The sequence below is a fragment of the Corvus cornix genome, chromosome 2 (assembly GCF_000738735.6).
Source record: "Corvus cornix cornix isolate S_Up_H32 chromosome 2, ASM73873v5, whole genome shotgun sequence".
Lineage (NCBI taxonomy): Eukaryota > Metazoa > Chordata > Aves > Passeriformes > Corvidae > Corvus > Corvus cornix.
The window spans coordinates 1,386,351-1,412,404 of NC_046333.1; the positions used below are offsets into that span (position 1 = coordinate 1,386,351).

A 26,054-nucleotide genomic window follows, 5' to 3' on the forward strand; every position below is an offset into this window, starting at 1 on the left:
CGGGATCATGGAATGGTTGGGGTTGGAAGAGGCCTGAAAGCTCAGGCAGTTCCAATCCCTTTTCCCTGGATCCACTCCCAGGGATCCAGGGGCAGCCGCGGCTTCTCTGGGAATTCCAGCCCAGCCAGGAATTCCTTCCCGATATCCACCCCAAACCCTTCCGGGATTCTCTGGAAAATCAAGCCCGAGCCCAGCTCCTTTTCCATCCTTTAACGCTCACCGATGGATCAGGGAATGGTGACCGCTCTGCTCTTCCGAATCCACGGAAATCCGGGAATTCTCAGCCATTCCCGGTGCTTCTGCTGCTCCAGGAGAAACGCCTCCGACACTGGAATGACCCCGCAAGAATTCCAGAGGCTCTCCCTAAAATCCCAGCGCCTGCCGGCCCAGCTGAGCTCCTCCTTCGGGAACGCCGGATTATCCTTAAGAATCCGGCAAGGAGCTCATCCCGGTTTCCGCTCTTCCAGGGCTTTGCTGCGTCTGGCGCTGGCGCGGAAGGGCCGGGGGCCCTCGGGGACGCGGAGCCCAGGTGGGTGCGGGCCGGGAGCGCCGCGGCAAGCGGCTGCGGGGCCTCTCCTGGGCGGGGGGTCGGAGCCGGGCTTAGCGCCCGGAGTCCTGTGTTTGTGTGTTTGAGCCGGGCTTAGCGCCCGGAGTCCTGTGTTTGAGCCGGGCTTAGCGCGCCGGGGTCCTGTGTTTGAGCCGGGCTTAGCGCCCGGAGTCCTGTGTTTGTGTGTTCGAGCCGGGCTTAGCGCCCGGGGTCCTGTGTTTGTGTGTTCGAGCCGGGCTTAGCGCCCGGGGTCCTGTGTTTGTGTGTTTGAGCCGGGCTTAGCGCCCGGGGTCCTGTGTTTGTGTGTTTGAGCGGGCTTAGCGCCCGGGGTCCTGTGTTTGTGTGTTTTGAGCCGGGCTTAGCGCCCGGGGTCCTGTGTTTTGTGTGTTTGAGCCGGGCTTAGCGCCCGGGGTCCTGTGTTTGTGTGTTTCGAGCCGGGCTTAGCGCCCGGGGTCCTGTGTTTGAGCCGGGCTTAGCGCCCGGGGTCCTGTGTTTGTGTGTTTGAGCCGGGCTTAGCGCCCGGGGTCCTGTGTTTGAGCCGGGCTTAGCGCCCAGGCTCGGCTCAGAGTGCCAGCTTTTCCGTAGTTTTCCTGGGAGCACAGAAGCCGCTCCTTCCCGTCGCGTTCCGCAGCAGAGGAGGTGGAAAACGCGGAATCCTGGGAATCAGAACTGGGAATAACCGTGGCAATCCCGGTTCGGGAATTTCGCTCCTGCCGTTCCCTGCTTGCTCCGGGAATGTTTCCCGCTGATTTTTCCGCTGCCATTCCCACAAATCCGGGAGAGCCTGGAAGGGTGGGAAGCTGGAAAAGGGCTCAGGGTGGATTGGTTTGGGCTGGGTGGCCCCGTGATTCCATTGGAATATCTTGGAAAAAACAGGGAAAAGCAGGGATCGGTCTCTTGGGAAAAACAGGGATCAGTCTCTTGGGAAAAACAGGGATCAGTCTCCGGCATTCCAGGTTTTTCCCGGTGACTCCAGAATTCTCCTGGAGCACAAAACCCTCTGGGATCCTCTTGGGGCAGCCCGAGCGTGTGCTGGAAATTCGGGAAGAGGCAGCGGAAAACACGGACGACACCTCGGGAATGCCTCTTCCGTGGGCTGCTGGGCGGGGTTGGGAATATCCGGCTGCGTTTCCATGGAGGATCCCGGGTTTTTTTGCCGCTCTCCCAGGATCGGGAAGGGCTCCGGTGTGATCCTGGCGCTGATCCTGCCCCGCTTCTACCCCGAGCTCTCCATGCTCTACATGCTGGGCCACGAGCGGCAGGACGAGCTCTACGGGCAGGGAATCGCGGAGCTGAGCCGCTTCCCGGACATCCGGCTCCTGGAATTCCTGGATGTGCACAGGTACGGGGCCGCGGGAATTCCGGGATGTGCACAGGTATAGGGGAGTGGGAATTCCTGCCGGGATGGGCACAGGTACGGGGCCGCGGGAATTCCTGCCGGGATGGGCACGGGGAGACGGGGGCTTGGGAATTTCGGGATGTGCACAGGTACGGGGGAGTGGGAATTCCAGCCGGGATGGGCACGGGGAGACGGGGTCTTGGGAATTTCGGGATGTGCCCAGGGACACGGGGTCTTGGGAATTTCGGGATGTGCACAGGTACAGGGGAGTGGGAATTCCAGCCGGGATGGGCACGGGGAGACGGGGTCTTGGGAATTCTGGGATGTGGAAAGGCGGGCGCTCGGGAATTCTGGGATGTGCAAAGGTGGAGTCTCGGGAATTCTGGGATGTGCACAGGGACACGGGGTCTCGGGAATTCCAGGATGTGCACAGGAGGAGTCTCGGGAATTCCGGGATATGCACAGGAGGGGTCTTGGGAATTCCAGGTTGTGCACAGGAGGGGTCTCCAGAATTCTGGGATGTGCACAGGGACACGGGGTCTCGGGAATTCCGGGATGGGCATGGGCAGGGTCTTGGGAATTCCAGGATGTGCGCAGGAGAGGTCTCCAGAATTCTGGGATGTGCAAAGGCGGGGCCCGGGAATTCCGGGATATGCAGAGGTGGGGTCTTGGGAATTCTGGGATGTGCACAGGTACAGGGTCTTGGGAATTCCAAGGGGGCTCAGGAATTCTGGGATGTGCAAAGGCGGAGTCTCGGGAATTCTGGGATGTGCACAGGCAGGATCTCGGGAATTCTGGGATGTGCACAGGGACATGGGGGCTTGGGAATTCTGGGATATGCAAAGGTGGGGGCTCTGGAATTCCGGGCTGTGCACGGGTGGGGTCTCTGGAATTCCGGGATGTGCACGGGCAGGGTCTCGGAATTCCGGGATGTGCACGGGCAGGGTCTCTGGAATTCCGGGCCGTGCACGGGCGGGGTGGGGCCGGCCCAGGGCGCTGCGCTGCCGAGGGAAATCGTGGAAGGGATGAGCTGCTGGTGGATCAAGGCTTGGATGGGGCTTTTCCCAGTTTTTCCCAGTTTTGCACTGGTTTCTCCAAGTTTTTCCCATTTTTTCCCAGTTTTTCCCAGTTTCTCCCAGCCTTTCATTGGTTTTTCCCAGCTTTTCCCAATGTTTCATTTCTTCCCCCAGTTTTTTCCATTTTCTCCCAGTTTTTCCCAATGTTTTCCCAGTTTCTCCCAGACTTTCACTGTTTTTACCAAGTTTTTCACCTTTTTTCCTGGTTTTTCCTGTTTTGTCCTTTTTTCCCAGCTTTTCCCAGCTTTCCCCAGGTTTTTCCAATTTTTTCCAGTTTCTCCCAGTTTTTTCCCAGGTATTCCCTGTTTTTTTCCCAGTTTTTCCCAGTTTCTCCCCTTTTCCACTGGTTTCTCCCCGGTTGCCGGAGGAACTCCTCCTCTGGAATTCTTGCCTGGGAGGACGATTTTTTAATGGAAAACTGCTGTTATCCCCACTGATCCCGATTTTTAGGCGCAAAATCCCATTTTTTTAGCTCCCCAAATTCTTTGCTCCGAATCATCCCGGATTTCTGAACCTCTTGGAAAAGGACTGCGGCTCATTCCAGGGCATTTCCTGGCAAAACGTCCCATTCCATACTGGGAATCCCAGGAATTCCACATTCCAGCTTGGAGATCCCTGGAATGTCCATTCCACGTTGGAATACCGGGAATGGCGCATTCCACTCGGGAATTCTCCTCAGGGGTTTCAGCAGCCCCCGAGTCTCCGTCTGATTCCGACGGAAGTAAATTCGAGGGATCGGATCTGAAATTCCCAGAATTCCTCATGGATTATGCCGGGATCATCCCTGAGTGACACAAACTCCGAGGGGAGCTCTGGGAATGGGATCCTTGGGATGGGAAATCCCAGGGATCCATGGGATGGGAGCGCTCAGGGATCCGTGGGATTGGAATTCTCAGGGATCCACGGGATTGGAATTGTCAGGGATCCATGGGATTGGAATTGTCAGGGATCCGTGGGATGGGAACTCCCAGGGAAGATGGGAGCAGCAATGTCCCATTCCATCTTGGAATAATGAGCAGGGATGTCCCATTCCACCTTGGAATTCCAGGAATGTCCCATTCCACATGGAGATCCTGGGAATGTCCCATTCCACCTTGGAATTCCAGGAATGTCCCATTCCACTTAGAAATCCCAGGAACGTCCCATTCCATCTTGGAATTCCAGGAATGTCCCGTTCCACCTTGGAATTCCAGGAATGTCCCATTCCATGTTGGAGATCCCGGGAATGTCCCATTCCACATAGAGATCCTGGGAATGTCCCATTCCCTATCAGAGACATCAGGAATGTCCCATTCCATGCTGGAGATCCCGGGAATGTCCCATTCCATGTTGGAGATCCTGGGAATGTCCCATTCCACATGGAGATCCCGGGAATGTCCCATTCCATGTTGGAGATCCCGGGAATGTCCCGTGCCACTCGGGAATGCCCCACCCCACCTGGGAACACCTCCCGGCCCCGCCCGCTGCCTCCTCCCTGCTCCATCCATTCCATCCATGAACTCCTTGGAATTTCCCTTCCCCTTCCCTTTTTCCCTTCCCTTCCCTTTTCCCTCTTCCCTTTTCCTTGTTCCCCTTTCCCTTTTCCCTCTTCCCTTTTTCCCTTCCCTTCCCCTTTCCCTCCCCTTCCCTTCCCTCTTCCCCCTTTTCCCTCCTCCCTTTTCCCTCTTCCCTTTTCCTTTTTCCCTTCCTTTCTCTCCCCTTCCCCTTTCCATCTTCCTTTTTCCTTCCCCTTTCCCTTCCCTTCCCTTCCCTTCCCTTCCCTTCCCTTTTCCCTCTTCCCTTTTCCTTTTTCCCTTCCCTTCTCTTTTCCTTTCCCTTTTCCCTTTTGTTCCCCTTCCATTCCCCTTCCCCTTTTCCCTCTTCCCTTTTCCTTTTCCCTCTTCCCCTTCCCCTTTTCCCTCTTCCCTTTTCCTTTTCCCCTTCCTTTCCCTCCCCTTCCCTTTTCCCTCTTCCCTTTTTCCCTTCCCTTCCCTTCCCTTCCCTTCCCTTCTCTTCCACTTCCCTTCCCTCCCCTCCCTCCCCTCCCCCTCCCCTCTCCTTTCCCCCTTCCCCCTTTCCTCTTCCCTTTTCCTTTTTCCCTTCCCTCCCCCTTTCCCTTCCCCTCCCCGTTCAATTCCCGCTTTTCCGGGCCGTGTTTTCCCGCAGCACCACGGGCGGATCCGGGCGCCAAGCTGGCCGTCCTGCGGCAGACGTACGAGGAGCTGCAGAGCGCCGTGAGCCGCGCGCCGCACCGGGAAGCGCCGCACCGGGAAGCGCCGCACGGGAAGCGCCGCACCGGGAAGCGCCGCACCGGGAAGCGCCGCTGCCATGGACGACCTCCTGCCTCTCCTGATCTTCGTCGTGTCCCGAGCCAAGTGAGCGGGAATCCGGGATACCTCCGGAAAAGGCGGAGTCGCTCCAGTGTGAAGCGTGGGACGTGGGCTTGGATGGATGGGAGGGGTTGGATTTCCGGAGGTGCGGGGGGGGGTTGGGATTGAAGCGCTGATGGAATTGCAGGGCCTCGGCTTGAAGGGTATTCCAGGGTTTTCATGGATTCTGAGATTCTTTTATCGTGGAATTCCAGGGTGTCCATCCCTTATCCCCTGGGTTTCCATGGACAATGAGATTCCATCTATCACGGAATTCCAGAGTCTTATCCCAGAGAACATTCCAGGGTTTCCACGGACAATGAGATTCCATCTATCACGGAATTCCAGAGTGTCCGTCTCTTATCCCAAAGGATATTCCAGGGATTTCCTGGAAAATTCAAACCCAAATCCTTCCCTGATTCCCTGGATCTGCTTGGTCTCCAAAAAACTGGGACTATTTCAAGTCAAGGGCAGGAAATCCATGGATTTCTTGTTTTTATGGAATTGTTCCAGTTGGAAAAGGCCTTCCAGCTCCTCAAATCCATCCAATCCATGGATTTTTTTTTTTTTTTCCTGGAATTGTTGAGGTTGGAAAAGATCTTCCAGGCCATCGAATCCATGAAATCCATGATTTTTTTTTTCTATGGAATTGCTGAGGTTGGAAAAGACTTCTAAGGTCATTGAATCCATGAAATCCATGGATTGTTTTCCATGGAATTGTTCAGGTTGGAAAAGACCTTCCAGCCCATGAAATCCATCAAATCCATGGATTTCTTTTTTCCATGGAATTGCTGAGGTTGGAAAAGACCTTCCAGGCCATCAAATCCAAGCACCCCTGACCTTCCCAACCCCGAACCCTTTGGAATTCTGGAATTCCGGCATGCCGGAATTCTGCCATCCCATCACACCAGATCCCACCTGGAATCCACCTCCGGAAAATCAGGAATCAGCTCTGGAATTCCAAACCGCCCCTCCTCCCCCCCAAAATTCCACGGGGGAGATCGATCCCACATTTGTGGATTTGCTTTTCCTTAGGATCCAACGCCTGGGAGCGGAAATCCACCTGATCCGGGATTTCATGGATCCCGCCAACCACGGCGGAATGTTCGACTTCCTGCTGACGGCTCTGGAGGTGAGGAAACGTTGCCCAGCAATTCCAGCGCCGCCTGACGAGCAAAATTCCAACTTTCCCCCAGCGGAATATGGAATTTTCGGGAAGTTCTTCCCTTGCTAGGCTGGAAAATATCCTCATCCGTGGTTTCCGAGCGGTTTCATCCGGTTGGAATTAACCTTGGGATCAAGGCAGGAATTCTTCGGCCACGATTTTGTGGCGGAATTCCCAACTTTTTCCCTCTTTTTCCCTCTGTTCCTCCCCAGTCGTGCTACGAACACATCCAGAGGCTGCGGCTGCACCCGAGGGAGAGCGGCCGCCATTCCCAGAGCTCCTGATCCGCCGGGAAAAGGCGCCTTTCCCCAAGGCGGCCGGAAAAAGCGGGAATTGCGGCCCTGCTGCCCTTCCCAAAGGGAAGAATTCCCGAGGTTTTCCCCATCCTAAAGCACTCACTGGAATTCCCTCAGCCAATCTCTGGGAATTCTTTCCAAGCTGAGGTTTCCTTCTTAGAATTCGATCCCCTTTTCCCACAAAAAATTCCTGGGAAAAATCTGGTCCTGCTCGGGATGGGATTTTTGGGCGGAATTCCCAGAAAAAGAAGGAATTTAGTTGGGAAAAGCCACAAAATCCAATTTTGGATGGGATCTTTCCTTGGTGGGACCAGGAGAGCTCATCCCAAAAAATTCCCCCTAAAAAATCCAGGAGCAAACCCAGCTGGAAAAAGCGGGAATTGCGGCCCTGCTGCCCTTCCCAAAGGGAAGAATTCCCGAGGTTTTCCAGATCCTAAAGCACTCACTGGAATTCCCTCAGCCAACCTTTGGGTTGGAAGGAAGAAAAATTCCTTCTTTTTCTGGGAATTCTTTCCAAGCCGAGGGGTTTTTTTTGTCATTTGATCTCCATTTCCCACAAAAAATTCCCGGGAAAAATCTCCTGGTCCTGCTCGGGATGGGATTTTTTGGCAGAATTCCCAGAAAAAGAAGGAATTTACCTGGGAAAAGCCACAAATTCCCATCTTTGGGATTCCTTGGCAGGGCCAGCAGAGCTCATCCCAACGCTCCCAGAAATTCCTGGAATGAGAGGCGATTTTTCCCGCCCCTCCTTTTCCTCCTTTTCCCAACTCGGGGCCTCTCCATCCCCTTCGGAAGCTGCTATTCCCGAATTTCCGCCTTTCCTGCTGCTCCAGGATTCCCGTTTATCCCTGGGAGCGCTCGGGGGCGGCACCGCCGCACCTCGGCTCATCCCGCGCTGCTTCGGAATTCCGGAAAAACGCCGGATTCCTCCGGGAATTTTTGGGGAAATTCTGGGGAAAAGCAGGAATATCAATCCCAAATCCAGCTGCTTCCGTGCCCTGTCAAAACCTGGAATGGCTTCGTGCTCGGAGCAGAACCAGGCTGGAATTCACCTTGGGAAAAGGAACCTTTGGAATATTCCAGATGGAATATTTGGGATGCCATTGTGGCGTTTGTAGTGGAAAATCCCTTTTCCGGACAGGTTTTATCCCACTTTTTTTTTTTTTTGGAAATTTTCCCATGGAATTCTCCCCTTGTCCCGGTGATTCCCAGAAAACCAAACTGCCCAGGCTTTTTCCCGCTGTTTTTCCCGGAATTTTCGGCTTTAGTAAAGAGCACACGGATTACAGGGATCAAGGAATGCCTCTGGAATTTTTATTTCAATAAAGCTTTGGAATTCCGACCATTCCCGGCCCCGTCTTCTCCTTGTTCCAATCGCCGGCGGCTTCTTCTTTGGGAATTTCCACATTCCGGGAACGCGGCTCCTTGAGATTCCTGGGAATGAGGAATTGGAAGTCCAAAGCTTTCGAGAAAATGGGAATTTTGTGCTTCTGTTCCCTGCTGGATCCACGGATTAAGCCAGGCTTAACAGCGGGAATACACCACCAAATCCAGGCTTTTCTTCCCGAAAATCCGCTTCCGAGCCTCGTTCCGAGCCTCCGGGGAACCTCCCTCGATTCACTGCCCGGCCGGGAAAACGGGAACAGCTGGGAATTGAATTCCAGAGGCGCCTAAAACCGGGATTCTCCCGGCTGGGATGCGTTCATTCCAAAAAATTCCGGGTTTTCCATCCGTTTTTCCATGCTCTGGGGAAGGGATTGTAATTCCGAACTCCAAAATGCCGACTTCCTCCTAGGAAAGGCCATGCAAAGGGCAGGGGCGTGGAAATTCCAAGGAATTCTCTGGAAAACCACGTGGATCCTCCGGTTTTGCTTCGGAAAAAATTCCCGAAACTTCCCAAGTTTTTCCTCCTCTCCTTTCATTCCCGAGGGAGTTCTTGAGGAAGAGGATCCAGCTGGTGGGGCCCGAAGGTAACAGTGCGCAGCCGTTTGTTGCTTCCAGGGGGTTCTGGATTCCAAGGAAAAGCAGGAATTGGGATGGGGGGGGGGGGGGGGTGGAGGGGGTGTTCCACTGGGAATATTGGCGGAATTCCGCTGGGAATTGTGCTGTGGAAGCATGCAGGAGGTGCTTGCATTCCCTGGCCGATCCCATCTTTTCCCGGAGGGAAGCGGAGCAGGGAATGCTGGGAGCGTGTTGGCGTTCCCGCTTTTTGGCCGGATGCCTCGAGGCGCCTTCTGCTCCCAGTTGAACGGAGGTCGAGTTCAAAGTGAATCCTGAGCCTCTCCGGCTTTGGAGATGCCGCTTTGGAAGACACGGAGTCAGCATTCCCAAATCCAGCTTCCATGGAAGCTCCAGCTGCCGGAATTCCCTAAAGAAAGAGGCTGGAAAAGCTGAGCTGGAAGCAGGAGTGGTTTTAACAGAACTGAGCCGGAGCAAAGCGGAGCTTAAGCGCAGGGAATTTGCTGCATTCCAACGCCAGGCTCGAGCCGTCGGGAATTTTTTTGCCCCGAGTGCTGCTCCTAATCCTAAAGAAGTTTGGGATTTTCCCTAATTCCTCCGAACCAAAACTTTGGGAATGCTCTCCCTCCTCTGAAGCGAAGCTTTGGGAATTGGAGGAGCCCGTTTAGTCCCAAGGCTTTGGAAAAGAGCCGGAAAAGCGGGAATTCAGAGCAGGGCCGCGTCGATGGCGGCTTCCAGGCGCTGGAGCAGAGCCTCGGGAGAAGGAGAGAGGGAAGTGAGATCCAGCTTGCGGAAATCCTCGTTAGCGCTTAACGAGCTCAGCACCTTCACCGTCCTCTTGAGGTCGAACACGGCGTGCAGCATTCCCAAGGTGGAGATGGCGGCTTTGGAAGCGTTGCGGGAGGAGGATTCCTCGTCCAGGCCCTTCTCCAGGAGGGAGACGCGGTTCTCGGCGATGACTTGGAGGAAGTTGTAGAATTCCTTGTAGTCGATGCCGGTGCAGGATTTCATGATCAGCTGGAGGGGGCGGAATGAAATGGGAATAACGGTGGGGAAATGCCAGGAGCAATTCCGGGAATGTTACAGGAGAAATCCCCCCAAAATCCCAGGAAAAATCCCCCCAAAAAATCCCAGGGAAAATCCCCAAAAAGTTACAGGAAAATTCCCAAAAAATCCCAGGAAAAATCCCCAAAAAGTTACAGGAAAATTCCCAAAAAATCCCAGGAAAAATCCCAGGGAAATCCCTCAAAAATTCCCAGGAAAAATCCCCCCAAAAATCCCCCAAAAATCCCAGGGAAAATCGCCCAAAAAATCCCAGGAAAATCCCCAAAAAATCCCTCCAGAAAATCCCCCAAAAATCCCAGGTAAAATCGCCCAAAAAATCCCAGGAAAAATCCCCAAAAAGTTACAGGAAAATCCCCAAAAAATCCCAGGAAAAATCCCAGGGAAATCCCTCAAAAATCCCAGGAAAAATCCGAGGGAAATCCCTCAAAAATCCCTGCAAAAAGTCCCCAAAAATTCCCAGGAAAAATCCCCCAAGAGTGATAGGAAAAGTCCCAAAAAATCCCAGGAAAAATCCCCCAAAAAATCCCAGGAGAAATACCAAAAAATCCCAGGAAAAATCCCCAAAAAGTTACAGGAAAATTCCCAAAAAATCCCAGGAAAAATCCCAGGGAAATCCCTCAAAAATTCCCAGGAAAAAATCCCCCAAAAAATCCCAGGAAAAATCCCTCAAAAATCCCAGGGAAAATCCCCCAAAAAATCCCAGGAAAAATCCCTCAAAAATCCCAGGGAAAATCCCCCAAAAAATCCCAGGAAAAATCCCTCAAAAATCCCAGGGAAAATCCCCCAAAAAATCCCAGGAAAAATACCAAAAAAGTTACAGGAAAATCCCCAAAAAATCCCAGGAAAAATCCCCCAAAAGTTATAGGAAAAATCCCAAAAAATCCCAGGAAAAATCCCAGGGAAATCCCTCAAAAAATCCCAGGAAAAATACCCCCAAAAAATCCCCCCAAAATCCCAGGGAAAATCCCCCAAAAAATCCCAGGAAAAATACCAAAAAGTTACAGGAAAATCCCCAAAAAATCCCAGGAAAAATCCCAGGGAAATCCCTCAAAAATCCCTGCAAAAAGTCCCCAAAAATTCCCAGGAAAAATCCCCCAAAAGTTATAGGAAAAATCCCAAAAAATCCCAGGAAAAATCCCCCAAAAATCCCAGGAGAAATACCAAAAAATCCCAGGAAAAATCCCCAAAAAGTTACAGGAAAATCCCCAAAAAATCCCAGGAAAAATCCCAGGGAAATCCCTCAGAAATTCCCAGGAAAAATCCCCAAAAAGTTACAGGAAAATTCCCAAAAAATCCCAGGAAAAATCCCAGGGAAATCCCTCAAAAATCCCTGAAAAAGTCCCCAAAAAATCCCAGGAAAAATCCCCCAAAAAATCCCAGGAAAAATCCCCAAAAATCCCAGAAAAAAATCCCCAAAAATCCCAGAAAAAATCCCCAAAAATCCCAGGGAAAATCCCAGGAAAAATCCCCAAAAATCCCAGAAAAAAATCCCCAAAAATCCCAGAAAAAAATCCCCCAAAATCCAGGAAAAATCCCCAAAAATCCCAGAAAAAAATCCCCAAAAATCCCAGGGAAAATCCCAGGAAAAATCCCCCAAAAAATCCCAGGAAAAATCCCCAAAATCCCAGGAAAAAAAAAAAAACCACCAAAAATCCCAGGAAAAAATCCCCAAAATCCCAGGAAAAAATCCCCAAAAATCCAGAAAAAATCCCCAAAAATCCCAGGGAAAAATCCCAGGAAAAATCCCCCAAAAAATCCCAGGAAAAAATCCCCAAAAATCCCAGAAAAAATCCCCAAAAATCCCAGAAAAAAAAAAAAACAAACCAAAAATCCCAGAAAAAAATCCCCAAAAATCCCAGGAAAAAATCCCGTCATTTCCCAGATTCCCCAGCCAACATTCCAACCTCGATGCATCCAACCCACCCCACCATTCCCAAACTTTTCGAGGGAATATTTCCCAGCACAAGCAAAGCTCTCCCCCCATCTCCCGCTTCCTTCGAAACACCGACATTCCCGTGTCGGAGGTGAAAGGCTCCGCTCCGCCCGTGGAATCCCGGAATTCCGGAGATCCGGGATCCGCCTCTACCTGGCACTGGAGGTGCCGCTCATCCATGGGATCTTTCCAGCGGCTGATTTCCCGCTGGACGGCCGCCAGCTCGTCCTGCAGGAAGCTCCACATGGCGGCCACGTTGCAGCCGTTGACCCAGTTGTGGTTGATGGAGATGGTGTCTTCCTGAGGGAAAAAATTCGGGAGAACAACGGGACGATCGGGAATTAACGCTCGGTGAAGTCGGGAGGATTGGAAGGAATCGGCCGTGCCAGAATTCCCGTTCCCGACAAAGGGAAACGCTTCCGTGGCAGCGGAATGGGTTGGGAATTGCTTCTTTTCGTATCCCCCAATATCCCGAATCCCACAAATCCCGAAGGCGGCGGGGCCAGAGGGAAGCGGGGGGTTGGCGTTGGGATGGAATCCCCCGGGAATGCTTCGTCGCTGTTCCATGATTCCGTTAAGAATTCCCACTTGGAAGCGGGATCGACAACCGCAGCCTGGGTGCGGCTCCCGCACCATCCCATTCCTGAGGGGCTGGAAGCGTTTCCCGGCTAAAGAGCGGGAAAATGGGATGCAGGCAGCTTTTTCCATGGAATCCTGCCCTACATCCCGCTGGTCCAAGGAGCTTTTGATGGTTTAACATCCCAGAATTCCGAGGGGATCTTAAGGATCATCCCATTCCACAGGCACGGACACTTCCTGATATCCCAGGTTGCTCCAAGCTGGAATTTCTCCCTCCCGGGAAGGATTTCCATCCCTTCCTTTTCCTTTTTCCCGTGATTTTCCTCCTCCTCCCCCCCAATTCCACGCCATGGAATTCCTGGAATGTTCCGGCTTGGGAAGGACCCTACGGATCATCCCATTCCCAGCCATTCCATGGGCTGGACACTTCCCGCCTATCCCAGATTGCTCCAAGCTGACCTTGGCCACTTCCAGGGATCCAGGAGCTTCTCCAGGAATTCCATCCCAGTGCCTCAACTCCTTCCCAACACCCCTTAGGAGACCAAATCCGCTTTTCCCTCTCCACCTCCCCAAATCCTCGACATCCCGAGAAAACCTTTGGAATTCCACTCCCATCAGGCAAGAAGCAGCAGCTGCTCCGAGCGGGAACAATTCCCGGTGGGATGCACATTCCCTCACCAGGTTATAAACCTGATGGTGCCATCCGCTGGGAACGAAGACGATCTCTCCAGATTCCTGGATAATTTCCAGAGGGGGCTGGCTCTGGCTGGAACGGGGATAAATCCGCTTATCCCGAAGATCCGGAGCCGTCACGTCGAAAGGAAGATTCCCGTGGCAATCCTTCAGGAATTCCTCGTGGCCCGCGGGATAGAGCAGCCAGCGCTTCCTCCCGCAGATGTTGGCGGACCAGCTGTAGGAGCGGAAAACGTCGGCGTGGAACGGGGTCCTGGAAAAGTAGGGATGGGCGGGAAGTTAATCCTGGGAAAAGCAGGGATGGGCGGGAGGTCAATCCCAAGGAAAGCAGGGATGGGTGGGAGGTCAATCCCGGGAAAAGCAGGGATGGGCGGGAGGTCAATCCCAAGGAAAGCAGGGATGGGTGGGAAGTTAATCCTGGGAAAAGCAGGGATGGGTGGGAGGTCAATCCCAAGGAAAGCAGGGATGGGTGGGAAGTCAATCCCGGGAAAAGCTGAGAGGGATTGGAGTCGTTGGGAAGCTGAGATGGGGATCCCGAAATTCCGCTGGAATTTGGGTTGGATGATGGAGTTTGATCCCCCCTGTATCCCTGCTGATCCCAAACTTTCTCCTCCTCTGGAATTTGGGTTGGATGATGGAATTTTGGCTGTTAAAAGGTCACTGGATCCATGCTGATCCCAAAATTCCTCTGGAATCTGGGTTGGATGATGGAGTTTGATCCATTAAAAAGCCATTGGATCCATGCTGATCCCAAAATTCCTCATGGAACAGCATCCTGGGAAAAGCAGGGATGGGCGGGAGGTCAATCCCGGGAAAAGCAGGGATGGGCGGGAAGTTAATCCCGGGAAAAGCTGAGAGGGATTGGAGTCGTTGGGAAGCTGAGATGGGGATCCCGAAATTCCGCTGGAATTTGGGTTGGATGATGGAGTTTTAGCTGATCCCAAAATTCCTCCGGAATTTGGGTGGGATCATGGAGTTTTAGCTGTTAAAAAGCCATCCTGATCCCGAAATTCCTCTGGAATTTGGGTTGGATGATGGAGTTTGATCCTTTCAGACCCCCCTGTATCCCTGCTGATCCCAAACTTTCTCCTCCTCCTGGAATTTCCCTTGGATTATGGAATGTTTTCCATCCTCTGGGCTTCCCCTCTTCAGTCGATCCCAAAAATTCCTGCGGGAATTCTGGGATGGCACCGGATAAAAATCCCAACCAAGGCTGGAATTTTCACCGGGAAAACACCGGAGTCATCCCTGCCATTCCCGAATTCCGGCGGATTCCAAGGGGCAAATTCCAAGGGAATTTCTCCCCAAATCCATCGGAACGTTTTATTTTTTTGGGAACAATTTTGGGGATTTTTGTTTTTCCTTTTCCATCCCGTCCGGATCCAACCGGGACACCGGACCTGCCGGGAATTCTCCTGGGAGTTTTTGGGGATTTTTCCTGGGAATTTTGGGGATTTTTTTGGGGATCTTTCCTCAGAAGTTTTTGGGATTTTTCTCAAGATTTTTTTGGGGTTTTTTTCCCAGGATTTTTTTGGGATTTTTCCTGTAACTTTTTGGGGATTTTTCCTGGGATTATTTTGGGATTTTTGGGGCATTTTTGGGGATTTTTTTGGGGGATTTTTCCTGCGACTTTTGGGGGATTTTTCCTGGGATTTTTCCTGTAGCATTTTGGGGATTTTTCCAGGGATTTTTTGGGGATTTTTGGGAGATTTTTTGGGGAATTTTTTTTGGGATTTTTTGGGGATTTTTTGGGATTTTTTTGGGGGATTTTTTGGGGATTTTTTGGGATTTTTTTGGGGGGATTTTTTGTTGGTTTTGGGGGATTTTTCCTGTGACTTTTTAGGGATTTTTCCTGGGATGTTTTGGGGGATTTTTTCTGGGATTTTTTGGGGAATTTTTTGGGGATTTTTCTGTAACTTTTGGGGATTTTTCCAGGGATTTTTTCCGGGATTTTTTGGGGGATTTTTCCGGGGATTTTTTGGGGGATTTTTCCTGTGACTTTTTAGGGATTTTTCCTGGGATTTTTGGGGGAATTTTCCTGTGACTTTTTAGGGATTTTTCCTGGGATTTTTTGGGGGAATTTTCCTGTGACTTTTTAGGGATTTTTCCTGGGATTTTTGGGGGAATTTTCCTGTGACTTTTTAGGGATTTTTCCTGGGATTTTTTGGGGGAATTTTCCTGTGACTTTTTAGGGATTTTTCCTGGGATTTTTGGGGGAATTTTCCTGTGACTTTTTAGGGATTTTTCCTGGGATTTTTGGGGGAATTTTTGGGGGATTTTTTCCTGTAGCTTTTTGGGGGGATTTTTCCGGTAACTTTCAGCGATTTCTCCTGTAACCTCCCCGGTTATCCTGATGGCTACCAGGATGATTTCCTGGGATATTCCGCTGGGAAAGGAACCTTAGGGATGAGAGCCTTACCAGGAGCCCTTGGGTCCCATGTAGACGAACCTATAATCATCCACAGCCACCGCATCCCAATACTCGTTGAGCCAATCCGAGGAAAAATACACGGGAGTGCTGTAAACATCCAGCTCTGGGAAAGCTCTGGAAAACACAAACGCTTGGGAAAGCAGCAGGGAGATCCTTTAGGATGGAATTCCAACGGTTTGGGGGGGAAGGGAGTTGAAGGAGCAGCTGATCCCAACTTTCCGCTATCCCAAGGTGGGACTGGGGGATGGAATTCCCGGAGAAATTCCTTCCCAAGGTGTTTGTCCGGCCAGAGCTGGGGGAAGGGAAGTTGAAGGACTGGGAATGTTCCCAGAAAAAAGCCAATGGATCCGGAAGGATCCCAAATCCAGTTAAAATGTCCCCCAGGTGCGGCTGCAGGAGGTGTTCCAGTCCCAGGTTCCATAGGGATACCACGGAATGCCAAGGAATGCCTTGGGTGGGAAGGGACCTTAAGGATCATCCCACTGCAGCCATTCCATGGGCTGCGACACTTCCCACTATCCCAGGCTGCTCCAAGCTGCCCTTGGCCACTTCCAGGGATTCCAGCTTCTCTGGCAATTCCATCCCAGCCTCTCCCAGCCAGGAATTCCCTCCCCAGACCCCATCTGGCAATGGGAAGCCATTCCCTGTTTCCCGTCCCTCCGTGCCTTGGGAATTCTCTTCCCATGTTTCCCGCAGCTCCTTCAAGGCCCGCTTGGATCCGTGCGGAGCTTGCGTTTTCCAGGCTCCACATTCCCGATCCCCGAGCGCTGGGAATGAGCTCTGACCTGCTCAGGTGCCAGTCCTTGAGGTAGAGGCAGCCCCGGGAGGAGCGATAGCCGCTGCCGATGTATTCCCGCCAATATTCCACGAATTCCTTGAAGGGCAGCTGCTCCTTGGGGTTGGAATTGTATTCCTTGAGGTCACAGTTGGCAACGGGGACCACGGCTTCTCCTGGAAGAGAAAGGCCTCGGGAATTCTCCGGGGCAGTGAGGAGAGCTCCTCCAACGCCCCTCGCTCAAGCGCATCCCGATGGAATTCCGGCCCTTCGGATATCCCGAGGCAGCAATGGGCAGCCCAAGCTCATCCCGATGGAATTCCGGATGTCCCGAGGCAGCAATGGGCAGCCCAAGCTCATCCCAATGGAATTCTGGATATCCCGCGGCAGCAATGGGCAGCCCAAGCTCATCCCAATGGAATTCTGGATATCCCGAGGCAGCAATGGGCAGCCCAAGCTCATCCCGATGGAATTCCGGCCCTTCGGATATCCCGAGGCAGCAATGGGCAGCCCAAGCTCATCCCGATGGAATTCCGGATGTCCGAGGCAGCAATGGGCAGCCCAAGCTCATCCCAATGGAATTCTGGATATCCCGAGGCAGCAATGGGCAGCCCAAGCTCATCCCGATGGAATTCCGGCCCTTCGGATATCCCGAGGCAGCAATGGGCAGCCCAAGCTCATCCCGATGGAATTCCGGCCCTTCGGATATCCCGAGGCAGCAATGGGCAGCCCAAGCTCATCCCGATGGAATTCCGGCCCCTTTGGATATCCCGAGGCAGCAATGGGCAGCCCAAGCTCATCCCGATGGAATTCCGGCCCTTCGGATATCCCGAGGCAGCAATGGGCAGCCCAAGCTCATCCCGATGGAATTCCGGATATCCCGAGGCAGCAATGGGCAGCCCAAGCTCATCCCGATGGAATTCCGGCCCTTCGGATATCCCGAGGCAGCAATGGGCAGCCCAAGCTCATCCCGATGGAATTCCGGATATCCCAAGGCAGCAATGGGCAGCCCAAGCTCATCCCGATGGAATTCCGGCCCTTCGGATATCCCGAGGCAGCAATGGGCAGCCCAAGCTCATCCCGATGGAATTCCGGCCCTTCGGATATCCCGAGGCAGCAATGGCAGCCCAAGCTCATCCCAATGGAATTCTGGATATCCCAAGGCAGCAATGGGCAGCCCAAGCTGATCCCAATGGAATTCCGGCCCTTCGGATATCCCGAGGCAGCAATGGGCAGCCCAAGCTCATCCCGATGGAATTCCGGATGTCCCGAGGCAGCAATGGGCAGCCCAAGCTCATCCCGATGGAATTCCGGCCCTTCGGATATCCCGAGGCAGCAATGGGCAGCCCAAGCTCATCCCGATGGAATTCCGGCCCTTCGGATATCCCGAGGCAGCAATGGGCAGCCCAAGCTCATCCCGATGGAATTCCGGATATCCCGAGGCAGCAATGGGCAGCCCAAGCTCATCCCGATGGAATTCCGGCCTTCCGGATATCCCGAGGCAGCAATGGGCAGCCCAAGCTCATCCCGATGGAATTCCGGCCCTTTGGATATCCCGAGGCAGCAATGGGCAGCCCAAGCTCATCCCGATGGAATTCTGGATATCCCAAGGCAGCAATGGGCAGCCCAAGCTCATCCCAATGGAATTCCGGCCCTTCGGATATCCCAAGGCAGCAATGGGCAGCCCAAGCTCATCCCGATGGAATTCCGGATATCCCAAGGCAGCAATGGGCAGCCCAAGCTCATCCCGATGGAATTCCGGATATCCCGAGGCAGCAATGGGCAGCCCAAGCTCATCCCGATGGAATTCCGGATGTCCCGAGGCAGCAATGGGCAGCCCAAGCTCATCCCGATGGAATTCCGGCCCTTTGGATATCCCAAGGAAGCAATGGGCAGCCCAAGCTCATCCCGATGGAATTCCGGATATCCCAAGGCAGCAATGGGCAGCCCAAGCTCATCCCGATGGAATTCTGGATATCCCGAGGCAGCAATGGGCAGCCCAAGCTCATCCCGATGGAATTCCGGATGTCCCGAGGCAGCAATGGGCAGCCCAAGCTCATCCCAATGGAATTCCGGATATCCCGAGGCAGCAATGGGCAGCCCAAGCTCATCCCGATGGAATTCCGGCCCTTCGGATATCCCGAGGCAGCAATGGGCAGCCCAAGCTCATCCCGATGGAATTCTGGATATCCCAAGGCAGCAATGGGCAGCCCAAGCTCATCCCAATGGAATTCTGGATATCCCAAGGCAGCAATGGGCAGCCCAAGCTCATCCCAATGGAATTCCGGATGTCCCGAGGCAGCAATGGGCAGCCCAAGCTCATCCCGATGGAATTCCGGCCCTTCGGATATCCCGAGGCAGCAATGGGCAGCCCAAGCTCATCCCGATGGAATTCCGGATATCCCGAGGCAGCAATGGGCAGCCCAAGCTCATCCCGATGGAATTCCGGCCCTTCGGATATCCCGAGGCAGCAATGGGCAGCCCAAGCTCATCCCGATGGAATTCTGGATATCCCAAGGCAGCAATGGGCAGCCCAAGCTCATCCCAATGGAATTCTGGATATCCCAAGGCAGCAATGGGCAGCCCAAGCTCATCTCGATGGAATTCCGGCCCTTCGGATATCCCGCGGCAGCAATGGGCAGCCCAAGCTCATCCCGATGGAATTCCGGATATCCCGCGGCAGCAATGGGCAGCCCAAGCTCATCCCGATGGAATTCCGGATATCCCGAGGCAGCAATGGGCAGCCCAAGCTCATCCCGATGGAATTCCGGCCCTTCGGATATCCCGAGGCTCCTTCCCGGGAAGCGCCACTGGAATCCGGAGTTTTCCATTCCAAGGGCCTGGATTTTCCCCTTGGAGATCCCCCACCCCCCCGTCCTGCTTTGCCTTCTGTGGCACCCGGATTCTCTGGATTTTTCTGGGATTTTCCCCTTAAATTCCATTGGCAGCGAGGTGTTGATTAGGATTTCATATTAACACATTAATTAGTGTTGTTTCATCAGTTATTAATTTAGGAGTCGTTAGTTAATAATGATATTAATTGAATTCATTAACCTCAACTCATCGTTTTTAATAATTATTATATTAACCTACTTTGATGAACTTAATTATTGAATGTTTCTAGTTTTATATTAACCTACTTTGATTAAATTAATGTTCATAGTTTTATATTAACCTACTTCCATTAATTTAATTATTTAATGTTCATAGCTTTATATTAACCTACTGCAATTAAATTAATTAATGTTCATAGTTTTGTATTAACCTACTTTGATTGATTTATTTAATGTTCATACTTTTATATTAACCTACTTTGACTAATTTAATTATTTAATGTTCAGTTTTATATTAACCTACTTCAATTAAATTAATTAATGTTCATAGTTTTATATTAACCGACTTTGATTGATTTAATTATTTAATGTTTCTAGTTTTATATTAACCTACTTTGATTGATTTAATTATTTAATGTTCATAGTTTTATATTAACCTACTTCAATTAAATTAATTAATATTCACAGTTTTATATTAACCTACTTTGATTAATTAATTAATTAATGTTCATAGTTTTATATCAACCTACTTTGATTAAATTAATTAATGTTCATACTTTTATATTAACCTATTTCGATTAATTTAATTATTTAATGTTCATAGCTTTATATTAACCTACTGCAATTAAATTAATTACTGTTCATAGTTTTATATTAAACTACTTTGATTGATTTATTTAATGTTCATAGTTTTATATTAACCTACTTTGATTGATTTAATTATTTAATGTTCGTTTTAGATTAACCTACTTCAATTAAATTAATTAATATTCATAGTTTTATATTAACCTACTTTGACGAATTTAATTATTTAATGTTCAGTTTTATATTCACCTACTTCAATTAAATTAATTAATGTTCATAGTTTTATATTAACCGACTTTGATTAATTTATTTAATGTTTCTGGTTTTATATTAACCTTTGATTAATTTAATTGTTTAATGTTTATCATTTTATATTAACCTGCTTTGATTAATTTAATTATTTAATGTTTATCGTTTTCTATTAACCTACTTCGATTAATTTAATTATTTAATGTTTATCGTTTTATATCAACCTACTTCAATTAATTTAATTTAGTTGACATTAATTATTTTTATTCATTATCAGCTTTCTTATTACAAACTCTATTCCCATAATTACGAAGATTATTTCCACTCATTACCATTTCATACTCATTACTCCCAGACTCATTACTTGCAGAAGAATTTTAATACATAATTCGAGCTAATTACAATATTTTACTACTATTTATCACTTTTATATTGATTAGTCCTGTATTATTTCTATATTAATTATTTCTATATTAATTATTTCTATGTTAATTATGTCGATACTCATTATTTCTATATTGTTCCTATATTAATTGTGTCTATATTAATTATGCCTATATTAATTATGTCTATTTAATGATTTCTATAATAGTTATTTCTATATTCATTATTTCTATATTCATTATTTCTATATTAATTATTTTTATATTAATAATTTCTGCATTCATTATTCCAATATTAATTATTTCTATATTGGTTAATAATTTTTAATTAATTTTAAAAAGAACTCAGAAGAATCAGAAACATTTTAATATTAATGATTTCTACATTCATTATTTCTCCATTAATTATTTTAGAAGAATTTTTAAACATGACTAAAATTAATTAAAACATTTTAATACTATTGATGACTTTTATATTGATTTTTCCTATATTAATTATTTCTATATTAATAATTTCTATATTAATAATTTCTATATTAATAATTTCTATATTAATAATTTCTATATTAATTATTCTGATATTAATTATTTTTATATTCATTATTTCTATATTGATTCATTATTTCTAATTAATTTTAAACCTAACTCAGAAGAATCAGAAACATTTTAATATTAATGATTTCTACATTCATTATTTCTCCATTATTTTTAGAATTATTAAACATGACTAAAATCAATTAAAACATTTTAATACTATTGATGACTTTTATATTGATTATTCCTATATTAATTACTTCTATATTAATTATTCCTATATTAATTATTCCTATATTAATGATTTTGATATTATTTCTATATTAATTAATTTCATTAAGAACAACAGGAATTAATTCTAAACAGGGAAATAAATGGGGATAATTAAATTATCCAATATTTTAATTAATTTTATTAAGACTTATGGGAATTCACGTTAAGCAGGGAAATAAATTGGGATAATTAAAATATCCAATATTTTAATTAATTTCATTAAGAACAATGGGAATTAATATTAAGTAGGGAAATAAATGGGGATAATTAAATTATCCAATATTTTAAATTAATTTCATTAAGAACTATGGGAATTCATGCTAAGCAGGGAAATAAATTGGGATAATTAAATTATCCAATATTTTAATTAATTTCATTAAGAACTATGGGAATTCATGCTAAACAGGGAAATAAATGAGGATCATTAAATTATCCAGTATTTGAATTAATTTCATTAAGAACGATGGGAATTAAGCAGGGAAATAAATTGGAATACTGAAATTATCCAATATTTTAATTAATTTTATTAAGAACAATGGGAATTCACGCTAAACAGGGAAATAAATTGGGATAATGAAATTATCCAATATTTAAATTAATTTCATTAAGAACAATGGGAATTCATGCTAAACAGGGAAATAAATTGGGATAATTAAATTATCCAATATTTTGAATTAATTTCATTAAGAACTATGGGAATTCATGCAAAGCATTGAAATAAATTAGAATAATTAAATTACCCAATATTTTTAATTAATTTTCTTAAGAACAATGGAAATTAATATTAAGCAGGGGAATAAATTAGGATAATTAAATTATCCAATATTTGAATTAATTTCATTACGAACGACGGGAATTCATGCTAAACAGGGAAATAAATTGGGATAATTAAATTGTCCAATATTTTAATTAATTTCATTAAGATTTATGGGAATTCATGCTAAACAGGGAAATAAAGGGGGATAATTAAACTATCCAATATTTTAATTAATTTTATTAAGAATTATGGGAATTAATGCTAAGCAGGGAAATAAATTGGGATAATTAAATTATCCAATATTTCAAATTAATTTTATTAAGAACAATGGGAATTAATATCAAGTAGGGGGAATAATTTGGAATAATTAAATTATCCAATATTTTAAATTAATTTTATTAAGAATTATGGGAATTCACGTTAAGCAGGGAAATAAATTGGGATAATTAAAATATCCAATATTTGAATTAATTTCATTAAGAACAATGGGAATTAATTCTAAACAGGGAAATAAATTGGGATAATTAAATTATCCAATATTTTAAATTAATTTTATTAAGAATTATGGGAATTTATATTAAGGAGGGAAATAAATTGGGATCATTAAATTATCCAATATTTTTATTAATTTTATTAAGAACAGATGGAATTAATGCTAAGCAGGGAAATAAATTGGGATCATTAAATTATCCAATATTTGAATTAATTTCAGTAAGAACGATGGGAATTCATGCTAAACAGGGAAATAAATTGGGATAATGAAATTATCCATTATTATAATTAATTTCATTAAGAAGGATGGGAATTCATGCTAAACAGGGAAATAAATTGGGATAATGAAATTATCCAATATTTAAATTAATTTCATTAAGATTTATGGGAATTCATGCTAAACAGGGAAACAAATGGGGCTCATTAAACTATCCAATATTTTCATTAACTTCATTAAGAACAACAGGAATTAATTAACTCCACGGGAACAAACGCTGAGCTTGGAATCTACAAAAAAAAAACCCCCATAAATAAAAGGGAAAATTCAGGGAAAACCCCTTGGAATTGGAATTTTGGGGTGGTTTTTTAACCCTTTCCTCCCCAAACCCGAACCCCGTAAAGCTGCATCCTTTAGGATTCCAGCAAAATCCCGGGATTTACCGAATTCCTGCAGGAGATGCTCGAAGTTGGGCTTCCCATGGCACGTCACCCAAGTCCTCCTGCTGCTCCAGTCCTCGGTGAACTTGGCCGAGAAGACGCAGGGATGGTTGGGCAGGAGATAATCCCGGAAAAAATCCGAGTACGTGAAGGACTCGGCTTTGTCGATAAAATCCACCTGGCCCCCGGGAAGAGCTGCGGAAGCTGGAGAGGAATTCCCAGAATCCCGGAAAAAAGCGGTGGAACGGGCAAAAGTTGCCCTGTCCATGCAGGCTGGAAAAGCAAAAAAAAAAAAAAAAAAACAACTCCTGGCGGAGCCAAGGAAGTTTGGAGTGGGTGTTATCCCAAAAAACGGTGCTCGGGAAAGCGAAAAAAAATTTGGGATTTGAGGCTTGAAAGGTGTGAAAAGTCACAGGAAAAGGGAGGGAAAAGGAGGAGCGCTGCAGGAGCATCCCAGCGTGGTGGGATAGTTAGGATTTTCCATGGTTTCTAGAGCTGGGATAGCTGGGAAATCATCCTATGGATGCTTTTCCCTCGTCACCTCCTTGCCAGGGCTGGTTGCATCCTAAAAAAAAAACAGGAATGGGAAATTTTAGTGGAATATTCCCATGGAATTCATTAATTGGGGGGGGGGAATAGAGGGGAAGAAATCCCCAAAATATTTGGGGAAGTGCCGGGGACTGTTCTGGGATCATCCCTTTGTTCCAAGGTCTGGCACCTCCCACCTTCTGCAGAGCTTTTTCCATGGATCTGGGATAAAAATAGGCCAAATAAACTGGGAAAAAGAGAAAAAAAAAAAAAACCAGGGAAGGGGAAGGCTGAGCACAGAGGGAGAGGGAGGGAAAGAAACCAAACAGGCTGCAGGGATGGGATTTGGGAGACACCGAGGGAAAAAGGGGATTTGGGGATCTCCATGAGGGAATTCCCCCCTCACGCAGCTCCAAGGGAATATCCGGACTCCGCAGTGGGATTAAAGGACATCCATGAGGGAATTCCCCTCTCCCAGAGCTCCAAGAGAACACCTGGATTAAGGGATTTCCATGAGGGAATTCCTCCCTCAGAGAGCTCTAAGGGAACACCGGGATATCACAGTGGGAATAAAGGATTTCCGTGAGGGAATTTCCCCCCTCACAGAGCGCCAACAGAACACCCGGATTAAGGGATTTCCATGAGGGAATTGCTCCCTCCCAGAGCTCCAAGGAAATCGCTGGATTAAGAGACCTCCATGAAGGAATTTCCCCCTCACAGAGCTCCAACAGAACACCTGGATTAAGGGATTTCCATGAGGGAATTCCTCCCTCAAAGAGCTCTAAGGGAACACTGGGATATCGCAGTGGGAATAAAGGATTTCCATGAAGGATTTCCCCCCTCCCAGAGCTCCAAGGAAACAGGCGGATTAAGGGATTTCCATGAGGGAATTCCTCCCTCAAAGAGCTCCAACAGAACACCCGGATTAAGGGATTTCCATGAGGGAATTCCCCCCTCCCAGAGCTCCAAGAGAACACCCGGATTAAGGGATTTCCATGAGGGAATTCCCCCCTCCCAGATCTCCAAGGGAACACAGGGACACCGCAGTGGGATTAAGTGACATCCATGAGGGAATTCCGCCCTCACAGAGCGCCAAAGAAACACCCGGATTAAGGGATTTCCATGAGAGAATTCCTCCCTCAAAGAGCTCCAAGGGAACACAGGGACACCGCAGTGGGATTAAGGGACAGCCATGAGGGAATTCCCCCCTCCCAGAGCGCCAAGGGAACACCCGCATTAAGAGACCTCCATGAGGGAATTCCCCCCTCCCAGAGCGCCAAGGGAACACCCGCATTAAGAGACCTCCATGACGGGATTCCCCTCACGGACCTCCCAGGTGTGGAGGGGAGGACCCGGACACCACAGGGCGTCGCACACCCCATCCCTGCATCGCGCTCCCGTTCCACCCGCACCCCCGGTGCTCGCAGGAACCGGGAGCATCCCGAGGGACCCACACTCACCGCCGGCCCCCACGGGGCAGCCCCTCGGCGCGAATGGCGGCGACGGTGAGGGTTATGGCGGGCGCCGCCGGAACCTCTGCGTCGGGCGGGCGGGGGCCGGGGGGGAGGTGAAAAGCGGAGCGCAGCGGCACGGGGCTCAGCCAATAGGAGCACGCAGCGGCGCGGGGCTCAGCCAATAGGAGCACGCAGCGGCGCGGGGCTCAGCCAATGGGAGCGCGCGGCGGGCGCAGGCGCGGAGCGGGGCCGGTGCCGCGCTAAGGGAGGTGCGTGCGGGGCCGGGGGGGCTCGGACCGGACCGGGGGGGCTCGAAATGGGGCGGGAGGGGCTCGAGGTGGAGCTTGGGGGTTGGAAATGGGGCTGGAGGGTCACAAATCTGGGCTTGGGGGGGGGGCTCCGGACCGGGAATGGGGGGCTCTGACCCATGGCCGGCGTGGTCTCGGACCGGGACCGGGCGGGTTTCGAACCGGGGTCTGGCGGGTCCGACCGGGGGCTGGGGCGGGGGTTCGTGTCGGGGCCTGGGCTGGGCTCGAACCGGGGGCTGAGCGGGCTCCGAGCGGGGCTGTGGAGGCTCCGGGCCGGGGAGCGGCGGGGGCTCCGGGCCGGAGCCGGGGCGGGGCTTCGAAGGGCTTCGAACCGGGGGCCGGGATGGGCTGCGGGCCGGGAACTGGAGCTCGAACCGGGGCTGAGGGGGGCTCCGAACCGGGGACTGCGAGCGGGGCTGGGTTGGGCTCCGGATTGGGGCCTGGGTGGGCTGGAAGCGGGCCCGGGTTGGGCTCCGAAGCGGAGCAGGGATTTGGAGAGGAAATTTATGGATGGGGAGGGAAAGGGGCGGTGTTGCCGAGGCTCTGGATTGAGGCCAGCCGTGTTTAATGCCTTA

At 48.9% G+C, this 26,054-nt stretch overlaps 4 protein-coding genes across 8 annotated transcripts in view; 3 read left to right on the forward strand and 1 right to left on the reverse strand.

Annotated features, from left to right (window-relative positions):
- ALS2CL (ALS2 C-terminal like) overlaps positions 1-8,116 on the forward strand; it is a 51,292-nt gene extending 43,176 nt beyond the window's left edge. Inside the window, 6 exon segments of the mRNA XM_039549339.1 lie at positions 468-529; positions 1,524-1,638; positions 1,716-1,927; positions 5,181-5,316; positions 6,346-6,442; positions 6,688-8,116. Of these exon segments, the coding sequence (XP_039405273.1) occupies positions 468-529; positions 1,524-1,638; positions 1,716-1,927; positions 5,181-5,316; positions 6,346-6,442; positions 6,688-6,759 (694 nt within the window). The 3' untranslated portion in view covers positions 6,760-8,116.
- Positions 7,941-25,283, reverse strand: JMJD4 (jumonji domain containing 4). 3 transcript variants are annotated; one of them, XM_039548338.1, is made up of 7 exons: positions 25,178-25,282; positions 23,193-23,754; positions 16,217-16,382; positions 15,420-15,545; positions 12,986-13,253; positions 11,882-12,028; positions 7,941-9,747 (listed from the first exon to the last, which is right to left on the reverse strand). In XM_039548338.1, exons 2-7 carry the CDS (start codon positions 23,455-23,457, stop codon positions 9,436-9,438), a joined length of 1,284 nt encoding a protein of 427 aa, XP_039404272.1. In that variant the 5' UTR covers positions 23,458-23,754; positions 25,178-25,282; the 3' UTR covers positions 7,941-9,435. The 3 variants fall into 3 exon arrangements, with proteins under 3 accessions (XP_039404272.1, XP_039404270.1, XP_039404271.1); XM_039548336.1 differs by lacking the exons at positions 7,941-9,747; positions 11,882-12,028 and having other exon boundaries at positions 12,198-13,253; positions 25,178-25,283; XM_039548337.1 differs by lacking the exons at positions 7,941-9,747; positions 11,882-12,028; positions 25,178-25,282 and adding an exon at positions 25,020-25,073 and having other exon boundaries at positions 12,198-13,253.
- On the forward strand, positions 16,753-19,433 carry LOC120409649. 3 transcript variants are annotated; one of them, XM_039548328.1, is made up of 3 exons: positions 16,753-17,319; positions 17,480-17,766; positions 17,928-19,433. In XM_039548328.1, exons 1-3 carry the CDS (start codon positions 16,782-16,784, stop codon positions 19,167-19,169), a joined length of 2,067 nt encoding a protein of 688 aa, XP_039404262.1. In that variant the 5' UTR covers positions 16,753-16,781; the 3' UTR covers positions 19,170-19,433. The 3 variants fall into 3 exon arrangements, with proteins under 3 accessions (XP_039404262.1, XP_039404263.1, XP_039404261.1); XM_039548329.1 differs by having other exon boundaries at positions 16,753-16,921; positions 17,092-17,319; positions 17,480-19,433; XM_039548327.1 differs by having other exon boundaries at positions 17,480-19,433.
- Positions 25,284-25,358: 75 nt separating the features above from the next.
- SNAP47 (synaptosome associated protein 47) overlaps positions 25,359-26,054 on the forward strand; it is a 27,244-nt gene continuing 26,548 nt past the window's right edge. Inside the window, exon 1 of the mRNA XM_039548335.1 lies at positions 25,359-25,440. The gene's annotated coding sequence lies outside the window, so the exon portion shown is untranslated. The remainder of the gene's footprint in view (positions 25,441-26,054) is intronic.

Coding starts and splice junctions, on each gene's coding strand:
- LOC120409649 (XM_039548327.1), top strand. CDS start 16,892: ATGGAATTCCGGCCCTTCGGATATCCCGAGGCAGCAATGGGCAGCCCA. Junction 17,320..17,479: donor GGCCCTTCGGATATCCCGAG/GCAGCAATGGCA, acceptor GGATGTCCCGAG/GCAGCAATGGGCAGCCCAAG.
- JMJD4 (XM_039548336.1), bottom strand. CDS start 23,457: ATGGACAGGGCAACTTTTGCCCGTTCCACCGCTTTTTTCCGGGATTCT. Junction 15,546..16,216: donor AAGGACTGGCACCTGAGCAG/GTCAGAGCTCAT, acceptor TGTGTTTTCCAG/AGCTTTCCCAGAGCTGGATG. Junction 13,254..15,419: donor ATGGGACCCAAGGGCTCCTG/GTAAGGCTCTCA, acceptor CTACTTTTCCAG/GACCCCGTTCCACGCCGACG.